The sequence below is a fragment of the Staurois parvus genome, unplaced genomic scaffold (assembly GCF_062004578.1).
Source record: "Staurois parvus isolate SC_StPar_1 unplaced genomic scaffold, SC_StPar_1.0 ptg000818l, whole genome shotgun sequence".
Lineage (NCBI taxonomy): Eukaryota > Metazoa > Chordata > Amphibia > Anura > Ranidae > Staurois > Staurois parvus.
The window spans coordinates 10998647-11026294 of record NW_028318614.1 but is presented as its reverse complement, the minus strand read 5'-3'; the positions used below and the strand labels follow the sequence as shown (position 1 = coordinate 11026294).

At 39.5% G+C, this 27648-nt stretch overlaps 1 protein-coding gene across 2 annotated transcripts in view; it reads right to left on the bottom strand.

Annotated features, from left to right (window-relative positions):
• B4GALNT4 (beta-1,4-N-acetyl-galactosaminyltransferase 4) overlaps positions 1-27648 on the bottom strand; it is a 144529-nt gene that overhangs the window by 50205 nt on the left and 66676 nt on the right. For both annotated transcript variants that reach the window (XM_089655055.1, XM_089655056.1), the window contains exons 7-10: positions 27224-27324; positions 19564-19631; positions 4521-4599; positions 2800-2866 (exon numbers count right to left, since the gene is read on the bottom strand). In XM_089655055.1, the coding sequence (XP_089511181.1) occupies positions 2800-2866; positions 4521-4599; positions 19564-19631; positions 27224-27324 (315 nt within the window). The remainder of the gene's footprint in view (positions 1-2799; positions 2867-4520; positions 4600-19563; positions 19632-27223; positions 27325-27648) is intronic.

Here is a 27648-nt window from a genome sequence, read left to right as displayed (position 1 = left end):
TCAATTATTATTTTCCTGCTCATTTTTTTTTAGTTTCAATTTTATTAACTAATAATCTTTAAACTGTTAGTTTTTTTGTTTGCTTAAATAGGTTTTACACCTTTAACATATATTTACACATTTCACATTTAAAAAAAAATGAAAAAAATCTACTTTATTTAATTTGTAAATACCTTCGCAATGCTTTGTACGAGAATCATAATTTTAGTATCATTTTAAAACAGGACAAATTACAGAATAAAATAGGCACCTCTGCGGTTTTTATTTGTTGCACTATAAACAAAAAAAGACCAACAATTTTGAAAAAAAAAAAACCAAAACATTATTTTTGACTTTTTGCTACAATACATATCCAGTAAATTTAAAAAAAAAAAAAAAAATCAAACTTCGTTTATGTGAAAGTTATAGCGTGTACAAATGGTGGTATATATACTGGAATTTTTATTTTTTTATACTAGTAGTGATGGCTATCAGCGACTTTTAGCGGGACTGTGGGACTGCGGAGGGCATTATGACACTGGGTGGGAGCTGACTAACTACCACTGACATCCCAATGACACTAATACAGTGATCAGTGCTAATAAAAAGCACATGCACTGGACTAATGACACTGTGTGCTGTTTTACATTATGTGCTGTGTGTTTTACTAGGGAGACATGCTGCTTTGTATTTCTCTGCTGTGCAGAGAAATACGAAGCAGCATGTCCTTGCTGGCAGGAGAGAAACCTGTGTTGTTATACACAGGTCTCTCCCCTGTCAACTTTGCCCGACAATCTCTGGGTGGCGGCGGGGAATCTCCAGCTGGGACCCAGTGACTGATATCCCTAGCCACCAATGGTTGTGCGGGTAATGTGGCATGCATGAGCCCCCTATGGGGAAATGCAGATCACACACACACATATACACACACACACATACAAAGGTGATTTTGCACAGCCCTGCCGTCCTGTATAAGTACTTCCACTAGGATTGCAAAAAATAAATTGTTGCAAGACAATATTCACGAAAATAAAGCCTTGTTTGTCATTACTTAAAAAAACAATATATGTATTACGTTTTTATCTTAAGGACAAAGTTATTGCCGAATAAACAGATTCATATTAGAAATGTAAAAAATGTGCTAATCTATAAGGGGTGAACAGGTGTAAGAGGCAAAGTGGTTAAACAGGTAGAAATGCTGCAATGGATCAGTCTTTATAAATTCAATTCTAATGCTGTTCTGTTCATTTTTTTCAGTTATATCTGTCCAAAATACTGGTTGATCCTGCCAGTTTTAGCTTCCTCCCTGCACTTCCTGTAATGTGGTGACAGAGCTATTTACAGACTCCTAATGCCCTGGTAGCATGGTCAGTCAACTGTGTGTGCGCCTGTACAAGTGCTACACACAGCATGCTTGAAACATGCTGTAGACCCTGTCCTATGCCACAAACAGCCCATAAAAGAGTTTGACTGGCAAAGAAACCTGGGATTTGTAATCAAAAAGAAGACAACAATGCCACCAACACTTGTGACCTAGACAGCTAGATTACAAAGCGCTGCTTGGTAGTATATCAATATAGTGTGTTAAAAAAAAGTTATTTTTTGCAATTCAAGAATCCTTCAATGTAGTATCTGCATTAGTGTTCAGCTGATGATCTGGTCAATAGCTCACTTCCTGTCTTAGGATGTCCCCAGTCTTGATGGAGGAGCAATGCAACCACCAGTGGATAGATTTTTGTTTTTGGCTTTAAAGTGTTACTAAACTCTAGTTGTCTGTCCCATTTATTTTTATTTTCTTGTCTGGTCACGTGATCTGTCAGCAGCCTGGCCTGAAAGTGGGCAGAGCTAAGTCATATGGCGTCACATGTCCTGTGATGTTTCTTTAGCCATCTCACTCCCTCCCCATCGATACCATTCAGAGCAAAATGCACTAGCAGTCAAGCATCTGATCCTCCTAGGAGGCAGGGCACATATCGGCCTGATACTCATTCTGACAATCTTGGAAGGCAAGCCACCGCCAACCTGGTTCATGCTGCTGGGGTGAGAACCACGATCACGTGACCTAGTAAGCCGTGTATAGTAATACATGGCTTACTTACTCAACTTAATGGGGAGCATGAATACTGTGGTGGCAATGGTCTTCAAGCTCTATGACCCTGCAGATTGTTGCCATGGGGAAGGGGGAAGCATCAAGAATGGCAGGGTGAACCAAGTACAGGAAACATACATGTTAACCCCCCCCCCCCCCCCAAAAAAAAAAAAACAGCACATAAACAGCAACACATGCATTTAGGAAGATTTATAGATATAAATTATTTGGGGGGGATTTAGAATCACTTTAATACCATTTTAAATTAGCAGAGTCCCCTAACTGTTTTAGCAGTCCTGAAGTCCACATTCTGATGGAAATACAAATAATAAAAAGTTTAGAAGGGTGCCGGGTAAAACTAAAAGAAAACAGTTTTGGCTAGGGTTAGTCACCATGTAATAGAGTATGGAAAGGACAGAACCAATTTCACTTTTTACTGCGGTCTGTGTCTCCATTGGGGAAATTTCTTCTTACTTCCTGTTCTGGTGACATGGCTCTTCTCAACAGGGATATAGTCAAAAATACCTGACCTGGGTTTCTAACCCTTCCTTATTCTGCTAAATGTATTTCTATAGTTTAAGATTTATATAATCACTGGAAACATTGTGAAGTAAACCAACATGCAAGAATGTAAAAACAATTTTAATACTAAATAAGTAGTTAAGCATTTTCCTTGTTTTGGTAAGTGTCCCTTTAAGGAAAGGATTAACCATAAAATACCAGATTTCTACCTGTATAGAGAGACAGGTATGGGGAGTCCACAATCTCAAACTTCATGCCAGGGAGAGCTAGACGCCACTAAAATAGAGGTAAAACACATTAAATGTGGTTGCTGTACAGAGCATGTAATCTGTTTACCTATAATCAACCTCCGCATTACACAAACTAAAACAATGAAGAATATTAGGGTCCTTATGGACAAACACACAAATGAAATACTTAAACCGAAATCTTACAACAACTGAAAAGGTTTACACTAATTCTTGCATCGCTATAACTCCTGTTATGATCTAGAGCAGGGGTCTCCAAACTTTCTAATCAAAGGGCCAGTTTACTGTCCTTCAGGCTTTAGAGAGGGCTGGACTGTGGCCAGTCAGAGCAGAAAATGCCCCGGCATTGGTGCCCATCATTGGTTTTATTGGGAGGAATAGTTCCCCATTGTTGATATCACTGAGAATAGTGCCACATTGATGGTGTCAGTAGGGGGAATGGTGCTCCATCATTTGTGTCAGTTGGAGGAATAGTGCCCCAAGGGCCAGATAAAGGCAAGCAAAGGACCACATCCATTCCCTGGGCCGCAGTTTGGAGACCTCTGATATAAAGCCTTTTGGAACTACATGATCCTCAGAACAAATGGTTAAAGCTCACCTGTAATGAGATTAAACTACCACAAGACATGAACCCAGATGTCTCTGAGAATAGTTTTAGGGAGAACTCTACCATGCAAATCTCAAATGCAGGTCCTGAAACAGAATTTGCTCCTCTACCAACCCATGCCACACTACTGATTAGTAACTTGGACGGATTGCCTCTCCGAATGAGGATTGATATCAGGAACTTAACAAAAGATACTGCATACAAACATTAAACACATCATCTCAACTGTAAAGCATGGTGGGGAGGGTATACGTTGCACCCACAGGGCATGGGCAACTTGACCTCCTTGAGAGACCAATGGATGCCAAATTGTAGCAGATTGTCAGTGTGTCTAAGAACTAACAAAGTAAAGCTGTATCATGTCACAGGATTATGGCTCAAACACAGGAGTGACTGATTCTGTATTAAGAATGACCTTGTCAGAGGCCTGACCTCATTCCACTAAAATTCTGTGGCATTATATCAAACATCACAAAAATATATTTCCTCACCTATGTTCATGCATGACCAGAAGTGTTTGGCTTAGATTAATGTCAATACAGAGGTTATGTTAATTACTAAATATAAGACCACATACTTTTTCACCAATAACATTAAGGCCTCATGCACGCTGGATGCTTTGGTCCTCTCTCCTAGATGCCTTTCTGGCAGTGGCATTTTAGCAGAAAAAATGCTTAACGTCTGTAAACGCGTGATATCCTGCACTATTATTTTAGCCACATTTTAGAGCAAATCAGGTTCAAATAAATAATACTGTCATTATAAATATGATTAGAGGAAGATCTGATTGCATTTTAGGAAAAACTACACGCATCCCTTAAAAATACCCAGCCATTTAGAAAAACTTTAGCACAAATATATTACTTTAACATGAAAAGAATGAACCACCCTGTGTACTCTTTTTAAGCTCTTTGGTGAAAAGCACAGGGGAAGCTCATAAATGAATGCATAAACAGTATGTAGAAGAAAGATGCAACATGCTTTAGAGCAAAGAATATTGATCTGAGTGATCTTTAAAATTACCCCCAACCTCAAGGATTTTGCTTTCTGTCTGTTCTATGATCACTGTACTCACTGCTACTTCCACGTGGTCTGAGCCGTGGTCGTCCTGCTTGTGAAGTAGCTCAAAGTAATATCGTCTGGAGCTCATTAATCTAAGACAGAAAATAAGCAGGATTCACAACATGAATACAGAACAGCACATAAAATTGATCACTCTCTTTGTACAAGTATTGCATGAACTTTCCACACAGCAGTTATATGACATTTCCAAGATGTGTAGCTCAACCAAATCTACTGTGAAGGGGCAATTCATAATGTCACATCAATAACATCAGGGCTTCCAAATACATAAATGAGTTGTTCTCTTCCATTAGTTTTGTTTAAACTGGCTGTGTTCAATGTAATACATTGAAACATTTTGTTTTATACTTCTGTGGTCTTTGTTTTGCCATTCAAGCATCACACAAATAGATTAGATTCTTTATTTTAATTGTATGCAATACAATAACATTTTACATGGTAGCTCTTTGACAACAGCAATAAATACACATGTATACTTATTCACACATAAATACACCAATATACATACTGGATATAACATAATAAAATATAAGCAATAGCCCATGCAAAATATATAAATGTATTCAAAGTAATTAAAATAGTATCTTTCTCTTAGTTTTTATAATAAAACAATGTTTGCACAGAAGAGAAAAATACCAAGGTGCATTAACATTTGTGGGAACTTGTATTTGAGTGAGTAATGTAGATTAGAACACTGGGAAAGAAACTTCAATCTCTTTATAAATTTGAGGCAGGAGCTTAGATTTAAATAGCTGAAAGTATATTTAAACCAAATCAGCAAAGTCTCATAATCTTTAAAGTGGTTATAAACCCTTACATATACCCAGTGAATTGAGCAGACTCGTGTGATACACAGATGAAACAAATCCTCCTACATATGTTGTACCTGTTTACCTTCAATATTTTCTACATCCATTCAAAGTGCTGCATTTATAAAGCTTGTGTGAGCATTCAGAAAAATGGGGACAGAGTGCTGAAATCACACTCAGCTTTCAGAGCTCTTCCCACTGAGCTCTGCAGATTGAAGAGAAGAGACACACTCCCCTTCACACAGCTTACAAAACAGAGCATAAAGTTGTTAATCTGCTGGAGGTCCCTCTCCTGTCACCATTTTTCTCTCGGTGTCAAGAAAACTTGTCAGAAGTGATTCATGCTGATAATAGAGGAAAGAAGTAGCAGACAGAAATGGCACGAAGTGCTCCTAATTGAGACAAGTACATACTACACACTCACCGGCCACTTTATTAGGTACACCTTGCTAGTAGAGGGTTGGACCTCCTTTTGCTTTCAGAACTGCCTTACTTCTATGTGGCTTCAACAAGGTGTTGGAAACATTCCTCAGAGGTTTTGGTCCATATTGACATGAGCTACTGTTGCCTTTCTATCATCTCGAACCAGCCTGCCCATTCTCCTCTGACCTCTGACATCAACAAGGCATTTTCGTCCACACAACTGCCGCTCATCAGATATTTTCTCTTTTTCGGATCATCCCTTGTAAACCCTAGAGATGGTTGGGCATGAAAATCCAAGTACATCAGCAGTTTTTGAAATACTCAGACCAGCCCGTCTGGCAGCAACAATCATGCCGCATTCAAAGTCACTAAAATCCCCTTTATTCCCTATTCTGATGCTCAGTTTGAACTTCAGAAAATAGTCTTCACCATGTCTAGATGTCTAAATGCATTGACTTGCTGCCATTTGATTGGCTGATTAGCAATTTGTGTTACCAAACAATTGAACAGGTGTATCTAATAAAGTGACCAGTGAGTGTAGAGAGATATGCTTTGCTTATATTTCAGGTCTAAAATGTATAACCACTTTAACTTACATTTTTCAATATGTTTAAATGTGCAGCTTTATTCAAAAAAAAAATCTGGCGATCCTGGTATAGAAGCCCTTGTTTATGCATTTCCTGTTATAGGGTGACAACACTCTGCCATCATCTCCCCACTGTGCTCCTTCGTCTTCAACCTATTACTCAGGCTTTTTGTGAAGACTGCAGCTGGTCAACTCACCACACTCTGCTTAGGCATTGCACACCATGATCATCAGGAAACCTGCCCTTAGACATGCAGGGAACTTAGCTTAATACCAAGCAAAAAACAACTTTACTAAGAGCAGCACACTTACATACCAGAAATCACCAATCCGCCAAAAGATAATGACACAGCAGGTGGAGACACCATAGCAGATCAGCTAAAGGTACACAGAAGTGATGGATGGCTTCCAGGCATGCATCAGCAGGGGCTCTGAAGGGCCAGCAGGTAGTGTGGCTAAAAAGAGCTGGCAGCGTCTCCAGCCTCACTATGAGGATGTATTTGAAAAAGAGGGCTGAGACCCTTGAAATGTGTTATGGTTGCCCCCTCCCGACATCACCAAAGGATTTTGATAGCCGTCATCCTCATAGTGCGGCTGGAGACACCGACAGCTCTTTTTATCCACACTACCTGCTGGCCCTTTAGAACCCCTGCTGCTGCATGCTTGGTGACCATCCATTGCTTCTGTGCGTCTTCAGCTGATTGGCTCTGGTGTCTCGACCTGCCATGTGCTTCTTTCAATAAAGGTGTTTTCATTTGGTATTAACCTCAGCACCCTGCTTTTTGCTATTTTCTGCTTTATGGGGTGATCCTGCCAATGAACCATCCATTCATTCATCCATGCATCCACCCTTCATTCATCCATCCAACTTTGCATCCACCCCTTTACCATTCATCTACTATTGCAATAATTGCTGCTATACCACAGACTCTTAGTGTGTTTATCCATGGACTAATTGTTGTTACATAGTACAGAGGAGCACTGGATGACTTGTGTAATTTCTACACATTTCTTTGGTTTTCAAATTACCAACCAAATCATTCTCTTAGTTACTACGAAGAGCTACTGCTCTCTATCTCCCTTGTCACCTCTTCCCATGCTTGCCTCTAGGACTTCAACCAAGCCTCTTCCATCCTCTGGAACGCCCTACCCAATTCTGAAAGCCCTTCTCTTCAGAGAAGCCTACCCTGCCTCCACCTGAAACTGTACTTTAACTTTCTCCATCAGCTCATCCTCCACAGTTATCACTTGACTCTCCCTTTTAGATTGTAAGCTCTAATGAGTAGGGCCTTCAGATTCCTTCTGTATTTAATTGTATTGTAATTGTACTGTCTGCCCTAATGTTGTAAAGCACTGCACAAACTGTTGGCACTATATAAATCCTGAGTAATAACAATAATAAGAACAACAATATTAATAAGAACAACAACCACCACCAACCTTTGTGCCGCAGTCCTTTCTCACATTCTACACTTGGAGTAACCATCTTTCCAGCATCCACCCCCTAGTGAATCCGCAAACAGGGCAGCCAAAATTTTTTTTTGCTTATAAAAAAGTTCTGGTTTAGATTCCTAGATTGTAAGCTCCAAGGAGCAGGGCCCTCCTATCCCTCTTGTATTGTTGCTGTATTGTCTCCCTTTTTATTGTAAACCGCTGAGCAAACTATTGGCGCTATATAAATCTTGTATAATAATAATAATAATTTGCAATTTAGCACACAATGTTAATTCTGAACCAACAGATTGCAGGACAAATCATAGACTATTTGCTGCTCTTCTCTTTTCTTTAACCTTTTTCTACAAAGTCACATATTAAAGATGAGCATGTACTGTAAACCGTTGTGAAGTAGGAAAGTGCACACATTGAAGGCCAGATAGATAAAAGTCCATGCATTTGAAGATCTCTTGCATATCCTCTAGCAGCATCCGTATGACTCACATAATCGGGTTAAGAGGATTATATGATTGTAAATAATACCTGGGCAAGGGCAAGGAAAATGGAGAGCAGCAGAAACAGAAGAATAGATAATAATAGGAGCAGGGAGGGGGGCCAAGCGAGATAAAACCACTGCATTTCCTGCTGGGCTATTGGTAGAGTGTGCTTGGAGCCTGGTACAAAGGCTCATTAATTGTGGAATCAAGTGCTCTGATCGCAACTCCTCATGCAGAGATGGAGGATTTACACTTCAGCAACAACACAGGAGAAAGGGAAGAGGGCAGCAAAACTGATCCGGTCATTTCTGGCCTCATAACGAATGATGAGAGTGCGGAGAACGCAGACTCAATTGACTGTAAGGAAACAGGTGACGTTTTTGAAGACAGTAATGATTTAACATCTAGAATTGGTGATGATACTGCATTATTGGGTATTACAGGTTTCATCTTAAAATCAAGAAATGCTTTAACAGAGGAGGAAAAGTCTTTTCAGCCAGGGAAAACTGATTTAAAAGTGACAGCTGAGCATGTTTTCCGTCTTGCAATGGAACGGAGGGATCCCCTAGAGGACAATGCTACAGGTATGAAAACAGAATCAAATGATTTACAACTGGATGGTGGATGCTGGGAACATATCACAAACTGGACAGAAAACAGCACAGAGCAAGGGGATACAGGAAGCAGCATGACATGCGATCCCAGTGATTCATCCACATTAAGTGCTGGTTCTCTAAATGTAAGCACAGATGACACTAACTCTTTACAAAGTGACTCATGGATAATACAACGACAACTGATGGAGCCAGAGCTGCGTACTGATGAAATAAATTTGGCGTCATGTGATTCCCTATCTCCAGGAATAGGGTATATGAAAACATTTGATTTGAGGACTGCAGATATCAGTGTAGCGCCAATGGAATCACTGCACTTGTCCTTAGTAAGTAACAACAATCTTGTCCTTGGTGCAACTTGTACAGATTCTTCATCTTTGCACTCAATGAATTTACCTATGTCAGGTGCTGATTGGCACATGGGTTCTGTCCCTGTCAAGTGCCTACAACTGGGTGCAGTGAACATTGCTTCATTGACGCTCAGCACAGTTGGCATCAGCGTAATCCCTATGGTGTCAGCAGGCACAACAGACCTAAACCCTTTCACAGACAGCAAAGGGATGGTGTCAATGGAATCACTTGACTGGGAGATGATAAGTACAGATTTGGAGAACCTTGTTACACCTTATGCAGACCAAGTGAATGTAGATTCAATAACCCCTGAAGGTGTAAGGGAATGCTGGCACCCTCTAGAGGATCGTCTCTTTGCTCTGGGAGAAGCCTTGACAGCTCTTGACAAGAAACTAGAAAGGTTTTCCCCACGACTTCAAGAAGCAGAAACACATCTCAATGACATGGAGTGCTCACTTACCCAGCATGCCATGCACATTAATGACATTATAAATGAGAACACTGCCTTGGCACAGCGTATCCTGCAGCTAGAAGAACAGATGAGAGGAGAGAAGCAGCATCACTTATTTGAAAGGGAAAGTGAAGAGGATGCGTAAAGACTAGCAGATAGGAGATGTATTTGTATACTAGAATTCTAGTGGTACTTAAAGCGGAATTAAACCCAAAAGCAAACACTGAGGGGGATTTATTAAAAGGAACATACTGAATCTGGTGCAGCTGCACATGGTAGCCATTCATCTTCTAACTTCAACTTGTGAAATTTAGCTTTGGCAATAAAACCTGGAAGCCAATTGGCTTCTATACAGAGTTGCACCAGATTTTGCACACTCCAGTTTTAGTAAATCAACCCCATTATATTTCAGCTTACCAATTATTAGATGTCATGGCTGAATTCTTGTTTATGCATACTTTCTTTATTTTAACCTGGCGATCCTGCTAGTAAGCTTGTTGGTTTTTCAACAGAACAATATGTCCTACAGATGTAGCAGTTAAAGGGATGAGACAAACCATTTAACACTGACAGGGGTGCTTACAATGGCCAGCTTTTATTTATGTAAAACCCTTTTCCCAAAACCAACAAACCTGTTGCTATAACTAATTAAAACGTGTTAGCTGGGGGTTGGCTTCTATTTATTAGTGCATCTAAGTCTGCTAGTACATCTAACACTCTCCTAACCCAAATCAATAATGATGTTGTCTAAAGGTGTCTTTGTTGCTCTTTTTGTTCCCCCTGAAATATTTTGATATTTAGGGGTTTATTTACTAAAGCTGGAGAGTCCAAAATCAGACTCCCTTCTGCATAGAAACCAATCAGCTTCCAGGTTTCATTGCCAAAGCTTCATTGAACAAGCTGAGGTTAGAAGCTGATTGGTTTCTATGCAGAAGGGAGTCTGATTTTGGACTCTCCAGCTTTAGTAAATAAACCCCTTAGTGTCAGATGAATGACTCGTTTCTCTTTTAGAATTGTGTTAACAAGATCATTAATCAGAATTGAAGTCTGTTTTGACAATAACTCCATTGGTAAAGGATCTGAAATGCTGTTGTGTATATTTGTTTCCCCGTTTGTGTCAGCCGTCTACTTAAATTGTATGTCCAGGGAATGTGTTTTTTGCTTTGGATACATTAGGAAAGGCTCAGAACTCCCACTGGATTTTTATTGCTATTTGGGTCTCTGCTACAGAGATTTACCTACATTTCCTGTCAAGGTGACAGTTTCATTGGACACAAACTGAAGGAAAATGTGCAACAGGGACACAGCAATAAAAATCTGAATTATATTCTTGTTTTTATAACAGTAAAAATATCTAAAATGTAAAGATGTGATACATTTAAAAAACTTTTTCTGCCTCAGAAGTTGAGATTTAAACTAAAGACCTAAACATGATTCTACCTGTAATGTGTGTGGAATACCTAATGTGTGCTGTTTTCTGATGATAAAATGTACAAACGTGTTTTTACTACTAGTGCTATGGGTGTATGATTTTTTTTTTGTGTTACTTTGTTTTCAGAAAGTGGGTCTGACATGCTCCCCATGTAACTCTATACTAGGGAAATGTAAAGTTCTCCTTTTTGGAGGTATGAAAGGATAAGTACAGCTAAAGCTCTTCTGGTTGTACTTTCCCTGTGGATCACAGGAGTGCCGTTCGCTCTGCACTCCTGTGACACATTTTCAGCTGACCGTAGGTTGAAGCCCGCTGTCGGCTGACGTCACTCCAGTTCAAGCTAGGGAAAGATCAGAGTCTGCAGCAGCACTTGGCTCAGCCCAGCCTGTCAGCATACTGCTGAGAGCCTGAGCCAGCATCTCCCTCCCCCTCCACAGCCCAGAACTTCAGTGAGCACAGGGGCTGGGGGGGGGTTCGAGAGCAGATAGCAAGACAGTCACTGCTCTCAGCGGCGGTGACAACCCAGTGATCAGTGGTCATGTGATCGCCGAGTTCTCAAACTTAGAGCTGGAGGGAGACCAAAGCTGCATCCACCTAGGAAAGTATAATTTGGGGAAAAAACATCCTTCGCTTTTAAAGGATGTATTGGCCGCAGTTTGAGGCAAAATAGTTTTGTAAGATTTATTTTCCAGATGTCCAACCATTTCTGTGTTTAAAAAAGAAAAGAAAAAAACACACACACACACACAAAATACAACACCAACACCACAAAAAAACAGAACTTCTTAACACATGAAACCATGGAGCACTGTATTCCCATCATGGAGATCCTTTCCTGCTAACATGGATTGAAATGGTATCCTCTGAGCATGCAGACTTGTAAAGGAGCAAGAGGTGAATCCTGTAAACCCAGATAACAGAGGATTAAACAGCTTCTCTCAAATGGCAATGTTGGAAATTTTTCACTCTATCAGCTGCCTGACTGATCAAAAGAAAAAAAAAACACAACACAACAATCGATCTATGGCCAGCTCTAGAGCTGGCATGGAGGAACAGCTGCAGTGTCACACAGATTCTGTAGTATGAACGCTCTCGTATAGACACACACACACACTTTTTCCGCATCCTAGTGCTCTTGTACAGTCTGCGGAATTAAGCTTTTCAGTCAATAACAGATCAAAATGAAGAAAGTGCTGGATAAGCAATGCAAACACTATGGTTATCTGCTGCTGACATGTCAGAACATGCTGCATTGTAATATATATGCAGACATGAGTAGCATTACAAAAATGCAAGCTACTTCAAATAGAATATCTTGCAATATATATATATATATATATATATATATATATATATATATATATATATATATATACACACAGTTGTGTTCAAAATAATAGCAGTCAGACATCACTAACCTGATCAATCACTGTTTTTGGTAGAAATGATATTTCTACATGGCAAATAATTTACTAGCAGGTGTAGTAGAGTAATAGAAATCCAACAGACCCAACAGTCATGACATGCATGCTGCTGAATCTGTGTAATTGAATCACTAATTGAAAGGGGCATGTTCAAAATAATAGCAGTGTGGAGTTCTATTAGTGAGGTCATTCATTCTTTGAAAAACAGGTGGCAATTATTGCCCCTATTTAAGGAAGGAAGGCAGCAAATGTTGTACATGTTGGTTACAGTGCATTTCTCTCTGAAATTCTGAGGAAAATGGGTCGTTCCAGACATTGTTCAGAAGAACAGCGTACCTTGATTAAAAAGTTGATTGGAGAGGGGAAAACACATAATATGGAAATAAAAGTTATTAGAAGGATTTTGAGCTTTATTCACTTTTTTCAACACACTGCTATTATTTTGAACACAACTGTATATACAGTTGTGTTCAAAATAATAGATATAATAGTAGTGTGTTGAAAAAAGTGAATAAAGCTCAAAATCCTTCTTTGAAAAACAGGTGGCAATTATTGCCCTTATTTAAGGAAGGAAGGCAGCAAATGTTGTACATGCTGGTTACAGTGCATTTCTTTCTGAAATTCTGAGGAAAATGGGTCGTTCCAGACATTGTTCAGAAGAACAGCGTACCTTGATTAAAAAGTTGATTGGAGAGGGGAAAACATATAAAGAAGTGCAGAAAATGATAGGCTGCTCAGCTAAAATGATCTCAAATGCTTTAAAATGGCAACCAAAACCTGAAAGACGTGGAAAAAAGTAAAAAAACTACCATTCGAATGGATAGAAGAATAGCCAAAATGGCAAGGACTCAGCCAACAATCAGCTCCAGGAAGATCAAAGAAGGTCTAAAGTTACCTGTGAGTACTGTTACAATTAGAAGACGCCTATGTGAAGCCAAGCTATCTGCAAGAAGCCCCCGCAAAGTCCCGCTGTTGAAAAAAAGACGTGTGCTGAAGAGGTTACAATTTGCCAAAGAGAACATTGACTGGCCTAAAGAGAAATGGCGCAACATTTTGTGGACTGATGAAAGTAAGATTGTTCTTTTTGGGTCTAGTGGTTGGAAACAGTTTGTCAGACGACCCCAAACACTGAATTCAAGCCACAGTACACTGTGAAGACAGTGAAGCATGGTTGCGCAAGCATCATGATATGGGGATGTTTCTCATACTACGGTGTTGGGCCTATTTATCGCATACCAGGGATCATGGATCCGTTTGAATACATCAGAATACTTGAAGAGGTCATGCTGCCTTATGCTGAAGAGGAAATGCCCTTGAAATGGGTGTTCCAACAAGACAACGACCCCAAACACACCAGTAAACGTGCAACATCTTGGTTCCAGACCAACAAGATTGACGTTATGGAGTGGCCAGCCCAATCTCTGGATCTTAATCCAATAGAAAACTTGTGGGGTGACATCAAAAATGCAGTTTCTGAGGCAAAACCAAGAAATAGAGAAGAACTGTGGAATGTAGTCCAATCATCCTGGGCTGGAATACCTGTTCACAGGTGCCAGAAGTTGGTTGACTCCATGCAACACAGATGTACAGCAGTTCTCAGAAACAGTGCTTATACAACTAAATATTCATTAAGTGATTCAAAGGAAGCAAAATCTTCAAACATTTTTCAGTTTATATAGTGAATGTTTGAGTTTGTAAAGAAGAATACAAACACTGCTATTTTTTTGAACTGTCTAATATTCACTTTTCTTCAATTTTTTTAGAGGAACAACACAAATTTGATATATTTTTCTTCATGTTTTGATTTAGAATAGAATGTGTAGTGTTCCCAATGCATTTGTGTGTATGGAAATAAAAGCTATTAGAAGGATTTTGAGCTTTATTCACTTTTTTCAACACACTGCTATTATTTTGAACACAACTGTACACTTGGGTAAAAACAAGAAATGGAGGAGCACACAACTGTCCAGCTGCTGGGAGGCTAAAGCAGAGTATACAGTAAATCTAAAAAGTCTACACACCCCTTTTAAAATGTCAGTTTTCTGTGATGTAAGAAAATGAGACAAAGATAAATCATTTCAGGAATTTTTCCACCTTTAATGTGACCTATAAACTGTGCAACTCAATTGAAAAAAAAACTGAAATCTTTTAGGGGGGGAGTAAACATAAAAAAAAATAAAATAATGCGGTTGCATAAGTGTGCACACCCTCTTATAACTGGGGATGTAGCTGTGTTCAGAATTAAGCAATCACATTCAAAATCATGTTAAACAGAAGTCAGTACACACCTGCCATCAGTTAAAGTGCCTCTGATTAACCCCAAATAAAGTTCAGCTGTTCTAGTAGGTCTTTCCTGACATTTTCCTAGTTGCATCCTACAGAAAAAGCCATGGCCTGCAGAAAGCTTCCAAAGCATTACAGGGATCTCATTGTTAAAAGGTATCAGTCAGGAGAAGGGTACAAAAGAATTTTCAAGGCATTAGATATACCATGGAACACTGTGAAGACAGTCATCATCAAGTAGAGAAAATATGGTACAACAGTGACATTACCAAGAACTGGACGTCCCTCCAAAATTGATGAAAAGACGAGAAGAAAACTGGTCTGGAAGGCTGCCAAGAGGCCTACAGCAACATTAAAGGAGCTTCAGGAATATCTGGCAAGTACTGGCTGTGTGGTACATGTGACAACAATCTCCCATATTCTTCATATGTCTGGGCTATGGGGTAGAGTGGCAAGACTAAAGAAGAACATCCAAGTCTGGATAAATTTTGCAAAAGCACATCTTAAGTCTCCCAAAAGCATGTGGGAAAATGTATTATGGTCTGATGAAATCAAGGTTGAACTTTTTGGCCATAATTCCAAAAGATATGTTTGGTGCAAAAACAACACTGCACATCACCAAAAGAACACCACACCCACAGTGAAGCATGGTGGTGGCAGCATCATGCTTTGGGGCTGTTTTTCTTCAGCTGGAACTGGGGCCTTATTCAAGGTAGAGGGAATTATGAACAGTTTGAAATACCAGTCAATATTGACACAAAACCTTCAGGCTTCTGCTACAAAGCTGAACATGAAGAGGAACTTCATCATTCAGCATGACGACCCAAAGCATACATCCAAATCAACAAAGGAATGGCTTCAACAGACGAAGATTAAAGTTTTGGAATGGCCCAGCCAGAGCCCAGACCTGAATTCGATCGAAAATCTGTGGGGTGATCTGAAGAGGGCTGTGCACAGGAGATGCCCTCCCAAGCTGACAGATCTGGAGTGTTTTTGCTAGGAAGAGTGGGCAAATATTGCCAAGTCAAGATGTGCCATGCTGATAGACTCATACCCAAAAAGACTGAGTGCTGGAATCAAATCAAAAAGTGCTTCAACAAAGTATTAGTTTAAGGGTGTGCACACTTATGCAACCGTATTATTTTAGTTTTTTCTTTTTACTTCCCTCCACCTAAAAGATTTCAGTTTGTTTTTCAATTGATTTGTACAGTTTATAGATCACATCAAAGGTGGAAAAAGTTCTGAAATGATTTATCTTTGTCTCATTTTTTTACATCACAGAAACCTGACATTTTAACAGGGGTTTTATATCCACAGTACATGTAGTTGGACAAAAAAAACCCTCCAGATTCCAACATGTTGTGGATGCAGGGATTTCTCTCCTCGCGCGATCGTAATTTGACAGTGGGGACTACCCCCCTGCAAGAATACACAGATCAGCACTACAGCCTATGGCTGCATGCACTGACTGAATGCTAGTTCTCCAGCAGGACCATTCATCAAAAGCTGGTCAATAGACAAGTGTCTGTTGAACAGACATCTGTACATATGTACTGAAGTTTTGGTACGCGTACACCCACCTTAAGGCAAAACACCTACTGTATGCATAATAATCTGTTGTGAGAGGGATCTCTGCATGGGTATTTTGATTCTAAAGAGAATATATATATATTCACAAAATATAAAAGAGGCAGATTTACAAGATGGCGATTACAGGTGCACACAGAGCGCTTGCTTAACCAACATTGACCAGCAATATTCTCCACACTTTTAGGTTAGAGAAAGGGATGCTGGCAAACAAAACTAGTAAAATGTGCAGTGAATGTACAATAAATGTGTGATGCAACTTTATAAAATGCATAGGATATATACAAATTTTGATTTGGCATATAGTAGCCCCTGTCTGTCCTTAAATTATTTTTTTTTTGTTTATATTTTTATCTAAATAGTTTTCTATAGTAGGGTTTCAAAAGCCGGACCACAGTATCCCTCCTGCCAAGCCACAGTTTAAAAAAAAAAAAAGAGAATCACACTATCCACTAGTGTAAGGGGGCAAGCCAAGGGGAGAACTACACTTATTCCTGATCCCTCCACTGCATGCAGTAGGTTGGTACTTAGTCCTGACTGCTGCACTATATATGCTACATAATGCTATCTACCATAATCCTAGAACTATGGAGTATACATTTTTTGTTTTTTTTACTGTTTGGGCATGGAAACTTTTTTGAAAGAATTTATCAAGTCCTGGTCTCACAAAGGGTGAGAACCACTGTTCTACAGAAACCTCTAATAATCTTCATCTTACAAATATAAATTAACATATTATATTAAGTTTGGATAATCAATGGTCTAAAACAACTAAAAATATTTTCAGTTTTGCTCTCTTTATTTTCTATTTGCATATAAAACTTAATTTCTACATTTTGAAGACATTATTATTATTATTATTATTATAATACAGGATTTATATAGCGCTAACAGTTTGCTCAGCGCTTTACAATATAACGGGAGACATTACAGCAACAATACACTCCTTGGCCCTACTCCTTGGAGCTTACAATCTAGGAGGGAGGGGATAGTGGTACTAAAGGTAGTAACTATGGGGGATGGACTGGTAGAAGTAGAAGATTCCATTATTAGTTGAGGGCAGGATAGGCTTCCCTGAAGAGATAGGTTTTCAGAGATCACCTATAAGTGAGCAGAGTAGGCGATAGTCTGATAAATTGGAGTAGAGAGTTCCAGAGGATGGGGGAAGCTCTGGAGAAGTCCTGGAGACGAGCACGGGAGAAGGAGACAAGGGAGCTAGAGAGTAGGAGGTCGTGCGAGGAGCGGAGAGTACGGTTTGGGTGTTATTTGGAGACAAGATTCGTGATGTAATTTGGGGCAAAGTTATAAATGGCTTTATATGTTACTGGTAATGTTTTGAATTTTATCCGTTGGGCAATTATCAGCTACTATATGCATGTATATATTTATTTCTTAAAGCGGAACCTCACCCAAAATGAGCAGTTCCACTTGTTTGCCTCCTTACCGCCATCTCTTTAAACATTTGGCATTTAGGTTTTTGGGGGGGTTTTTTTGGGGGGGGTACATACCTGGTTTTGACAAGTATCTGCTCCCACTTCCACTGGGGACGCCTAGGTGATCCGGGTGGAAGTTCACCCCCCCCCTCCACCTTCACCAGCAGCCTTCTAGGACACATCACAGTTTCCAGAAGACTGCGGAACCGTTTGGTCTCCTTTTTTGAAGATGCTGGCACCAGGGACCTGAAGACCATTGAAGAATCGGCTGTGGTAAGGACAGCACTGGATCCCTGGACGGATAAGAGTCCTTATATTAAAAGTCAGCAGCTACAATATTTGGAGCTGCTAACTTAATTTTTTGGCAGGAGACTGAAGCTTCTCTTTAAAGTATAGGTGAGCCCATACTTTGTAAAACAACCCATTCAGTTTGAAATAGAAAGGGAAGGTAAAATGTGTGTGTGTGTATAAAATATATATTATATGTAAATACATGTGTGCACACATTTATTTATTTCAGGTACTTATATAGCACAGTCAATTTACGAAGCGCTTTACATATATATATTGTACATTCACATCAGTCCCCAACCCTCAAGGGGTGTACAATCTAAAGTCCCTAACTTACATTCATATATACACATACTAGGGCCACTTTAGACAGGAGTCAATTAAACTACCAGCATGTCTTTGGAGGAAACCGGAGTACCCGGAAGAAACCCACACAGACACAGGGAGAACATGCAAACTCTAGGCAGGTGGTGCCATGGTTGGGATTCGAACCATCGACCCTAGTACTGCCAGGCGGAAGTGCTAACCATTTAGCCACTGTGCTGCCCATACATTTAAAAATAAAACTTTTTCCTTTGTTTTTCCATAAGCAATCACGTGAGCACAGTTCTCAGGCTGCATAGGAGCTTAGAGAAGTGGGAGTGGAGACTCCTTGTGATCATGTGGGTGGGAGGCGTGTAAGCAGGAGGCAGAAAAACAGCAGTACACTGATCTTCCCAGTGATTAGTGTAGCACAAGTTTGACTATTGGATTACAGGCTGTGATCCCAAGTACAATCTAAATAAAACTTAACATACTAGGATCATGTGTTTTTATGGCTAGTGTGGTCAATCTGAAATAGGAAAGTGGGAGACTGGCATGATCACCAAGTATTTCACACAAAAGAAGCAATGCAAAGAACGGGATACTTCTTAATACAAGTATATTGCACAGCAGACACATATCAGAAATAAAAAAATGTTCGGGTACCATACACTTAATGGAAAAAATAAGAATTGTGGATGAAACCAAATCAAACCGTTAACAAATAAGACTTTTCTTCTCTTTCTTGTAATAAAGATGAATCTATTCCATATGAAAAATGGATATTTGTGCAACATCCATAAGGGCCGATATGCTGCAATTCCAAAACTTTCAGGCCTTTAGAACATATTTATAAATACAGATCACAATGGCATGAGTGCAGTGAATGTCACATTCACCAGGCAATACACAGGATGAATACAGCAGGCTCCACCCAACACCAGAGAACAGTTGCTAAATATCACTCAATTTGACGATTGTGCGGGTAATCATTGGTGGAAACCGATTTAAAATGTAGTCAAGGATTTACCAAATAATGGTCAGTGAATGGCACAAATCAACCCTAAAATGTACCCTAAATTAATATTTTACATATACATTTACCATTCTTCTTTACCTGAAAGGCTTAGACATCTGAGAACTAAACTTTGTAAATTCCCCTGGGGCTGTCCACTCCGAACCAACCTGAAATGTAAATAAATATCTTTTTTGGAATGTTTTTTTCTTTTTATGAGTAATTGGTACATATGCTAAACTCAAAACAATGATAAAAACTTCATTTAATTGCTAGATATATTCAGTGAACAATACAGTTCTGTGTGATCTATGTCTGCAGTCTTACAAGTAGTATTTTATTTCCTACCAATAACTGCACATCAACAATCCCAGAAAACAGAGACCATAAAAGTGAGAGAAAGAAGGGGCTTTGCTTATAGGAATAGTTGCTTAGCCATTGCTTGCATAAGAATCTCAAAGTTTGTAGTAAAGCATGCCAAGATACTGTTGAAAGGCTAGATAAACTTTACTCAGCACAGTTAATTGCATTAAAACTGCCAGCATAGTTTAAGAGGTCACCTTCATCAGGGCTTGATAATGTCAGACTGGAAAAAAGGCCTGGGCAAAAAAAAAAGTATGAGCATCCGGATGGTAATTTAAAAACAGCAGAAGGTCTACTATGGTCACTGATTTAACTGCTAATAAACTATCTAGACCAATCCTCAGTCACTGAACTGGAATAAAGATTAGATATGTCCTGATCTGCAAAGCTGTTCCAGGTTGATGCTTCAGAAAATATCAAAGCATGCGGTATCAGCATATTTGTTAGAAAACTGGCATTTTCACAAGGCTGGCTGCTGCAATGGACCTTTCACGGTACTGCTATTCGCACTGTGTTCTTATCTAATCCCAAGGAACTTAAAAGCAAACTTTTCTTCTTTTTTTTTTTCTAAATTCCAGTTTCCCTATGTACCAGTATACCATTATTTTACCTCTGCTGCAGAAAAGAATAAGCTTTCTCTATACTCTAGTGCAGAAATTAGCTCAGCCTCCAAAATTCCTCTATTACTTCCTGTTATTTAAAAAGTATTATAAAATAAACTGCGCAAATATTCCACGCTCATGTTATACAAAGCTGTAAAAACACACCCAGAGGATATCCCCTCTCAAACAGCATATACAAAATAATTTAGTGTTGGGTTAAGTGTAACCAAACAATTGTAAACAAATAAATTAGAAATACATTAAATAATAAGTGATCAATAAAGTGCTCAAAACTCCACATAAGTGAAATCAAGCACAGACAGTCCATATAATAAACAGTAAAGTGCTCAAAATCCACATGAATGAAACCAATCACTTCCAGTTATTTGTCGCTTAGGACACAAAAACTGTTCGAGACTCAGGAAGTACTTAACACACACCCTTTACCTGCCCTACCCATCCAGGAGATTGCTTCCGCCCACCTCTGTAGTTCTATGCAGACATTTTCAGTGAGCACCATTCTCTCTCAATACATAGCCAGTGTCTGCCAAATGAACAATCGATGCAAAATGAAGATTGGGTACAAAATTATTGATCAGCAGAGGAAGAGTGTGCAAAAGTTGAATAATCACATAACAGCTTATGTGGAGCAAGTGTGTTCCTGGAAGTCTATAAAGCTCACTATACACTATTCAACCTGATTGTACATTCTTCTTTAGATCTACTATCAACTATGTAGTGCAAGGATCTGCCTGACTGGATAGGTAGGTTTGTCCTCCTATTATATACAGTGGGGAAAATAATTATTTGATCCCCTGTAGACTTTGTAAGTTTTCCGATTTACAAAGAAATGAAGTGTCTATAATTTTTATCATTGGTGTATTTTAAATGATAGAGACAGAACTAAAAAAAAAATCCAGAAAAAAATGCACATGATACAAATGTTATAAATTGGGTTGCAGTTTAGTGAGTAAAATAAGTATTTGATCTCCTACCAAACAACAATAATTCTGGCTCCCACAGACTGGCTATGTGCTCATGTGGTACACAGATTAGTCCTGTCAATTTAAGAACGTGCTCCTAACATCAACTCGTTATGTGTAAAAAAAAAAAAAGACACCTATCCACAGAATCTCTTTCTTCTATTCAAACCTCACCACCATGGGCAAGACCAAAGAGCTGTCAAAGGATGCCAGGGACAAGAGTGTAGACCTGCACAAGGCTGGAATGGGCTACAAGACCATCACCAAGAAGCTTGGTGAGAAGGAGACAACTGTTAGATTGTTCGCAAATGGAAGAAATACAAAATAACCATCAATCACCCTTGGTCTGGAGCTCCATGCAAGATTTTGCCTCATGGGGTAATACTGATCATGAGAAAAATGAGGGATCAGCCCAGAACTATAAGGGAGGAGCTTGTGAATGATCTCAAGACAGTTGGGACCACAGTCAGCAAACAAACCATTGATAACACAATAAACCGCCATGGTTTGAAATCCTGCAGCGCCTGCAAGGTCCCCTCCTCAAGAGAGATTGGGAGAAAGTGTTATGGTCAGATGAGACCAAAATTGAGCTCTATGGCATTACCTCGACTCGCCATGTTTGGAGGAGGAAAAATGCTGGATATGACCCTAAGAACACCATCCCTGCAGTCAAACATGTAGGTGGAAACATTATGCTATGGGGCCATTTCTCTGCTAAAGGTACAGGCCGCATTTGCCACATTGAGGGGCCAATGGACGGGCCATGTATTGTAAAATCTTGGATGAGAACCTTCTTCCCTCAGCCACAACACTGAAGATGGGTTGTGGATGGGTCTTCCAACATGACAATGACCCAAAACATACCACCAAGTCAACAGAGGAGTGGCTTAAGAAGCCCATTAAGGTCATGGAGTGGCCTAGCCAGTCTCAAGACCTTAATCCTATACAGAAATTAAGGAGGGAGCTGCAACTTCGAGTTGCCAAGTGACAGCCAAGAAACCTTAAGGATTTAGAGAAGATCTGTAAAGAAGAGTAGACCAAAATCCCTCCTGAGATGTGTGCAAACCTGGTGACCAACTAAAAGAAACCTCTTACCTCTGTGCTTGCCAACAAGGGTTTCTCAACCAAGTACTAAGTCATGTTTTGCTTGGGTATCAAATACTTATTTTACTCACTGAACTGCAACTCAATTTACAACATTTGTATCATGTGTTTTTTTCAGACGTTTTGGTTGATATTCTGCCTCTAAAAATGATAGACCCTTCATTTCTTTATAAGTGGGCAAATGTATAAAATCTGCAGGGGATCAAATAATTATTTTCCCCACTGTATATGGTTTTGGTAAATCTAAAGGAGATTGTACAAGGGTCATTCTCCCTAGCTTCAATGAAAATGCACAATCTCAATGCACACTTTCCTGCAAGAAATGGCTGTATGCATAGGTGGGTGCTGCAGCGACTGTCTGCTGGACCCGAGCAGAGTCAATGGAGAGAAATGTCGCAGACACACCAAGAATCTCCAATGATGAAGATTTACATAGTTACAGCAAAGCAACGTTTCGGAGTCTTGCAGGACCCCTTCATCAGGCATGTGACACCACATGTCTGATGAAGGGGTCCTGCGAAACTCCAAAACATTGCCTTGCTGTAACTATGTAAACCTTCATTAACCACTTCCCTGCCACCCTAAAGCAGAAGTACTGCTACAGGGCGACAGGTCTGCGCAAAATCACGTATATATATGATTTGCATTTCCGGGTAGGGGGCGTGCGCGCGCCGCCCTACCTGTGCCACCATTGGTGGCTACAGATGTCAATCATCGAGTCCCAGCCGGAGATTCCCTGCCAGCACCCGGCGATGGTCGAGTAACAATGATAAGGGAGAAACCGGTGTTTTAACAAGACAGGTCTCTCTCCTGCCAGCAAGCACATGCTGCTGTGTATTTTTCTGCACAGCAGAGAAATACACAGCAACATGTTTCCCTAGCAAAACACACACAGCACATTATGTAATACAGCACACAGTTAACCCTTTGATTGCCCCAGATGTTAATCCCTTCCTGCCCAGTGTCATTGGTACAGTGTCAGTGCTTTTTATTAGCACTGATCCTGATCACTGTATTAGTGTAGTTGGGATGTCAGTGGCAGTTAGTCAGTTCCCACCCAGTGTCACAATGCCCCCCGCAGTACTGCTATAAGTCGCCATTACTAGTATAAAAATAATAAAAATAAAAATTCCAGTATATATACCACTATTTGTATAAGCTATAACTTTCATGTAAACCATTTAATTTGCATGTACTGGGATTTTTATTTTAGCAAAGACATGTAGCAGAATACATTTTGGCCTAAATTTATAACGAAATGAGATTTTTTAAATTTTTTTACTGGATATGTTTTATAGCAAAAAGCCAAAAATGTGTTTTTTTCAAAATTGTCGTTTTTTTTTGTTTATAGTGCAGATAATAAAAAACGCAGATGTGATCAAATATCACTGAATGAAAGCTCTATTTGTGGGAAAAAAAAGACATAAATTTCATTTATGTACAGCGTTGCATGACCGCGCAATTGTCAGTTAAAATAAAGTAGCACCATATCGCAAAAAATGCCCTGGTCAGGAAGGGGGTAATTCCTATGGAGGGCAAGTGGTTAAAGCCTTTTGTGGACCCACACTGGAGATCCTTGGTGTGTTAGTGACATCTCTCTCTGTCCTCCCTAGCCACAAGCGCTCAGGTCGACCACCTGAGTCCTGCGTGGCAGCCAATGCCTGGCGAGGCAAGCCTGCCTTCAGCCTGGCTTGATTCAATCCTCTCCCAGGAAAGGCGTTGAACCCATGTGCTCACAGAACATAAATACCATTCCCAGCATGCAATGGGACGGCCCTCCCTTGCAATTGGCCAGGGCTCTATCCATGCTCATGCTGCTCATTGGCCTAGTTCCCTCTCAGGGTCCGGAAGGCTCTCATAGCAGAACGCAAGCCAAACTCAGCAGCACAAGAGCAGACCTGAGTAGTCCATTACATCACTCTGTTAAGCAGAGAGTCCGATTAGATTTTCCTAACAGTCTCTCTGCTAAGCAGAGAAACATAGCTATGCTTAACCCAACTACACAAATCCTAGCACCTACCTAGGAAGGTGCTACAAAAAAAAAAAGGCGCAACAAATGCAGCAAAACAAATGTGCAAACTGCAAAACGCAAATATGTTTCATGAGCTAACTTGCCATGTATAGGGCAGCTCATTCAAATCAAATGGACTGAACTATGTGTGTCTCGGGAAAAATACACCAAAAAAAAAAAAAAACATGCGCTCCCACTGTGCTAGGTGTGAACGGAGCCTGAAAGTGAAATTGGAGTGTTTACACAAGAACAATGACAGCGTCTCCACTCTCCACTCACTCCCTCCCATGTACTTGTATAAAACTAGCCATATACTATGCAATCGTATTGTACTATTTCCTTTAGATATACCAAAACTATGGAATAGGAGGACCCACCTGAACAATCTATTCAATCTGTATCAAATCAGACAGGCCTGAGCCCTTGCACTGCATAGCTAATGGTAGATCTAAAGGAGATTGTACAGAGTATGGCCACCTTGAAGAAAGAAGTAGGAAAGTGGGTGAAATAAAAGAAAAAAAAAAAAAAGAGGTGGTTCAGTAGTGAGGGAGGAGTGGTCCTGATAAAATAAGCACACCCTATTCATGGATACAGTCTGAATGTGATATGACGTTTCCAGGATGGTCACATGATGCTACAGGAAGTAATGGGCTAAGATACATTTCTTAAAATTTTGAACAGAGAGATGCATATTCAAAGCTGCCATTGACTAGGTTAAAGTGGAGAATAAGCACATTGGGATGGTTTAGGCAGAAACATTACAAAAGGCTTCTATTTATTGTGAAAAATGAAATTCTGCCCGAAAAGGTGAACTTGGCCTTTAGTAAACACTTGACCCCCCTTCCTGACCAGGCCATTTTTTGCAATACATCACTACATTAATTTAACTGACAATTGCGCGATCAGGCAACTCTGTACATAAATTGATTTTATGTCATTTTCCCCCCCAACAAATAGAGCTTTATTTTGGTGGTATTTGATCACCTCTGTGTTTTTTTAGTTTTTAAGTTATAAAAAAAAAAAGACCGACAATTTTGGAAAAGAACAAAACAAAACATTTTTTATTTTCTGCTGTACAACATACCCAATAAAAAAAAAGTATCAAATAAATAAATAAATAGATAATTTCTTCGTAAATATAGGCCAAAATGTATTCTGCTACATATTTTGTTAAAAAAATTTCAATAAGCGTATATTGATTAGTTTGTGCAAAAGTTATAGCTTCTACAAACTATGGGACATATATTGGAATTTTCTTTCTTTTTTTTAATACTAGTAATGGCGACTTACAGCGGGACTGCGATATTGCAGCAGAAAGTTTTACACTAATTGACAGTGCTAAACATATGCACTGACACTGGCTGGGAAGGGGTTAAACTAGGGTGATCAAAGGGTTCTCAGTGTGACTAGCTATGTGCTTGGTGTACACTAGGTGGTGCTTTTACTATGGGAAGTGAAGGATTTGATCCTGCACAGGAGGACCACCCCGTTGCAGTAAAACTGCTAAACAGTACTAAGCACTAAACAGCAGGAATATCATAAAAAACAGAACAAGCGAGTGCACGGTAGAACACAAAGCAGCTGGCATGAAAGGATGAACCCCTATATCCTCAAATATAAAACTGTGAAATGCAGCGCCAGAATGTATGAATTCACTCACCAGAAGTGCATATTAAATGCGCATAATAATATATCCAACTCTTCCACAGGTAGGGAAAACTTCCGTCCCTATGGTCATAGTATGGAAACAGAAAAGGAACTCCACTGGCTTCTCACACTATTACAGGGAAGACATCAAACACCACCACTGGCCTCTTACAGCATTAAAGGGATAGCTCAAAGGGTCCCTCTCCATCATAGATAAAACCAGCCAAAACGATGTATTCCACCTTAGGGAGAATAGCTCACACAAATGAGCCACAACAGGAGTGATAGTAGTGTAGTATTTTTATTGTAACATAGAATAAAAAGCATCCACGTGGGTAATGTCGTGAAAAAGCTACTACACTAGGGACCTTTTGAGCTATCCCTGTAATGCTGTGAGAGGCCAGTGGTGGTGTTTGATGTCTTTCCTGTAATGGTATGAGAAGCCAGTGGAGTCCTTTTCCTGTTTCCATATTATGACCATACGGACGGAAATTTTCCCTACCTGTGAAAGAGTTGGATATATTATTATGCGCATTTAATATGCGCTTCTGGTGAGTGCATTCATACAGCAATTCCTAAGCACTGAGTCACTTTCACTGATTTATCATGGAGCATATTTGGACAATTTTAGTTGTTTTTGTCATTTTTTCTTGAAATATTATATTATATTTATGCTGGACTGTTCACCATTAATATACTGTGTGTGTGTGTATATATATATATATATATATATATATATATATATATATTTATTATCACCTTTCTCGCTACCATATGGCGAGACACTTTATGGAATATTGTTCGCGTTTAGAACTTAATTTTGTGCGCCTCACTTTTGCATTTTTCACTATTGTCACTTTATTCATTTAGTGCCTTTGTTTTATCATATTCTAGTGCTGCATTTCACAGTACTAAATAGCAGGAATATGTTTTTGGCAATCTGCAACTGAAGGACAACTTAACCCCAACAATGTGGAAAAGAAGGTATGGATTCAACTTTCCCAGAGCGCAAAAACTTTCTATTCTTCCTTTTTTATTTATTTATAACTCACCCTTCCAACATAGGCTATTAGCTGGGCACTGGATGGACTTTCCTCGGTGCTAAGCCAAAATTCTGAGTTATCTTCTGATGCCACAGCAAACTGGTAATCACCTGAGATAGACCGGATACAGAAAAGATAAAGCTGAAAATGCTGATGTGTGCAGGGAACTGAATACAAGATAAGAATGAATTATTTAGATAGGCTTCATCCTTATATAAAAAAATGGAAGACATTATCAAATTTAACAATGTCACAGAGGAGGGAAGAGACTGCAATAATTGCATTTGGCCAGGCATCCAACAACACAAAATAAGCTGACTGGAAGATTCTATCAATATAAAAAATAGAATACATCAGTGAAGTCAAGACTCACCCTAAATTATGTTAATTATTAAAGCTGAACTCCAGGCTCAAGAAAAGGGATGTGTGTGCAT